The following is a 2,359-nucleotide window of genomic DNA, read 5'->3' on the forward strand; positions in this document are numbered from 1 at the left end:
GATCACCAAGAAGATCGAGTCTCGATTGGTGGAAGTGATGCAATACCAGACTTGGTTGGCCAATGTTGTTCCGGTCGCCAAAAAATATGGGAAGATCAGAATTTGTGTCGACTACTGGGATCTCAACTAAGCTAGCCCACAGTATAATTTTCCATTGCCGAACATTCATATTTTGATCGATAACTGTGCTAAGCATGAAATACAGTCATTTGTGGATTGTTACGCAGGTTATCATACGATTCTGATGGACGAGGAAGATGCAGAAAAGACATCTTTTATTACGCCTTGGGTGTATATCATTACAGGGTGATGCCATTTTGTCTAAAAAATTCTAGCTCTACTTATATGAGGGCTATGACGATCATATTTCATGATATAATTCAAAAGGAGATTGAGATGTAGTATATGACTTCATAATCAATTACCGCAAGAGTTCTAACCACTTGACACGTTTGAAGAAATTCTTTGATCGCTTGCATCGTTATAAGTTGAAGTTAAATCCCTCCAAATGCTCTTTTGGAGTTCCAGCCAAAAATTTGTTGGGGTTTATTGTCAACAGAAGGGGTATTGAGCTCGATCCTTCCAAGATTAAAGCAATTCAAGAATTACTTCCTCTAAAGACGAAGAAAGATGTGATTTAGGGAGGTTGAACTACATAAGTCGATTCATGGCTCAATCAACTATGGTGTGTGAACCTATCTTCAAGTTGTTGAAGAAAGACGGTTTGACAAAGTGGACTGAGGAGTGTTAGAGTGCTTTTGATGCTATCAAGAACTACTTATCCAATCCAACTGTATTGGTTCCTCCTCGAGAAAAGAGTCCCGTGTTGCTATATTTGTCCATCTCTGATAACGCATTTGGATGCATTGTTGGGAAGCATGACGAGACAGGAAAGAAGGAAAGAGCTATCTATTACATAAGCAAGAGTTTACTCCATACGAGTCTCGTTACACTCTATTGGAGAGAACGTGTTGTGCATTGACTTGGCTTTCCAGAAGTTGAGACATTATTTGTCTTCTTATACTACATACCTCATTTCCAGAATGGGCCTGCTGAAGTATATTTTCCCAAAAGGCGATGGGACCAAAAAGTTAGCTAAGTGGCAAATGTTGTTGAGTGAATTTGATATTGCGTATCTGACTCAGAAGGCGATAAAGGCACAGACCTTGGCGGATCATCTTGCAGAAAATCCTGTTGATGAAGAGTATGAACCTCTCAAGACATATTTTCACGATGAAGAAGTATCGTTTGTAGGTGAAGATCTTTCTAAAATATATCATGGATGGAGATTATTCTTTGATGGAGCGGCAAATTGGCAAGGTTAAGGTCTCAAAGCGGTCTTAGTGTCAGAATCTGGTCAACACTATCCCATGGCAACTAATCTCCGATTTGATTGAACGAACAACATGGCTGAGTAGGAAGCTTGTATTCTTGGTCTGAAAATGGTCATCGACATGGATGTCCACAAGTTGTTGGTTATTGGAGATTCAAATCTATTGATTCATCAGGTTCAAGGAGAGTGGGCCGTGAAGAACCCAAAGATTATACCTTACGTGCAGTATGCATAGAAGTAGTGCAAAAGATTTCATAAGATAGAGTTCAGACATACTCCCAGAATACAGAATGACTTTGCCGATGCTGTTGTCACCATCGCTTCAATGAGTAAACATCCAGATACTGATTATATTGATCCTCTGGATATAGAACTAAATGAATATCCAGTCCATTGTTCACATGTTGAAGCGGAACCAGACGGTTTGCCATGGTATTTTGATATAAAGAAGTATTTGGAGTCCGAGATTTATCCTTAAGATGCCACATCCAACAAGAAAAATTCAATACGCCGTATGGACCTCAACTTCTTTCTAAGTGGAGAAGTCCTTTATAAGAGGACTCCAGGTTTAGGTATTCTCAGATGTGTCGATGTTGTTGAAGCTGCGAAGCTTATTGAACATATACATGCTGGAGTATGTGGCACGCATACGAATGGACTCACTTTGGCTAGGAAGATCCTTTGAGACGTTTATTTTTGGATGACCATAGAACATGATTGTTGCAAGTTTGTGAAGAAATGCCATAAATGTCAAGTGCACGACGATTTGATCCGAGTGCTGCCTCACGAACTCAATGCTATGAGTTCTCCTTGGCATTTTGTATCTTGCGGCATGGATGTCATCGGTCCAATAGAGTCAGCCACTTCTGATGGACACCAGATTTATTTTGGTTGCTATTGATTACTTCACCAAGTTGGTGGAAGAAGTATCGTACAAGTCGGTGACCGAGAAAGTCGTACCTAATTTTGTTTGCAACATTTTGATATGCAGGTTTGGAGTACCATAATCCATTATTACTGATAATG

The 2,359-nt window shown here is 39.8% G+C and overlaps 1 protein-coding gene across 1 annotated transcript; it reads left to right on the top strand.

The window, feature by feature from the left end:
- The first annotated feature begins 1,043 nt into the window (after nt 1–1,043).
- LOC107013416 lies at nt 1,044–1,811 on the top strand. Its single transcript, XM_015213329.1, has 3 exons — nt 1,044–1,320; nt 1,419–1,558; nt 1,623–1,811. The coding sequence occupies exons 1-3, from the start codon at nt 1,044–1,046 to the stop codon at nt 1,809–1,811; spliced, it is 606 nt and encodes a 201-aa protein (XP_015068815.1).
- The last annotated feature ends 548 nt before the right edge of the window (nt 1,812–2,359 follow it).

Source organism: Solanum pennellii, chromosome 3, assembly GCF_001406875.1.
Source record: "Solanum pennellii chromosome 3, SPENNV200".
NCBI lineage: Eukaryota > Viridiplantae > Streptophyta > Magnoliopsida > Solanales > Solanaceae > Solanum > Solanum pennellii.

Excerpts from the sequence above, each read along its gene's own strand:
- LOC107013416 (XM_015213329.1), top strand. The coding sequence starts at position 1,044 with ATGGGCCTGCTGAAGTATATTTTCCCAAAAGGCGATGGGACCAAAAAG. Across the intron at positions 1,321-1,418 it reads TGGAGCGGCAAATTGGCAAG|GAAGCTTGTATTCTTGGTCT; the intron begins GTTAAGGTCTCA and ends ATGGCTGAGTAG. Across the intron at positions 1,559-1,622 it reads AAGATTATACCTTACGTGCA|AATGACTTTGCCGATGCTGT; the intron begins GTATGCATAGAA and ends CCCAGAATACAG.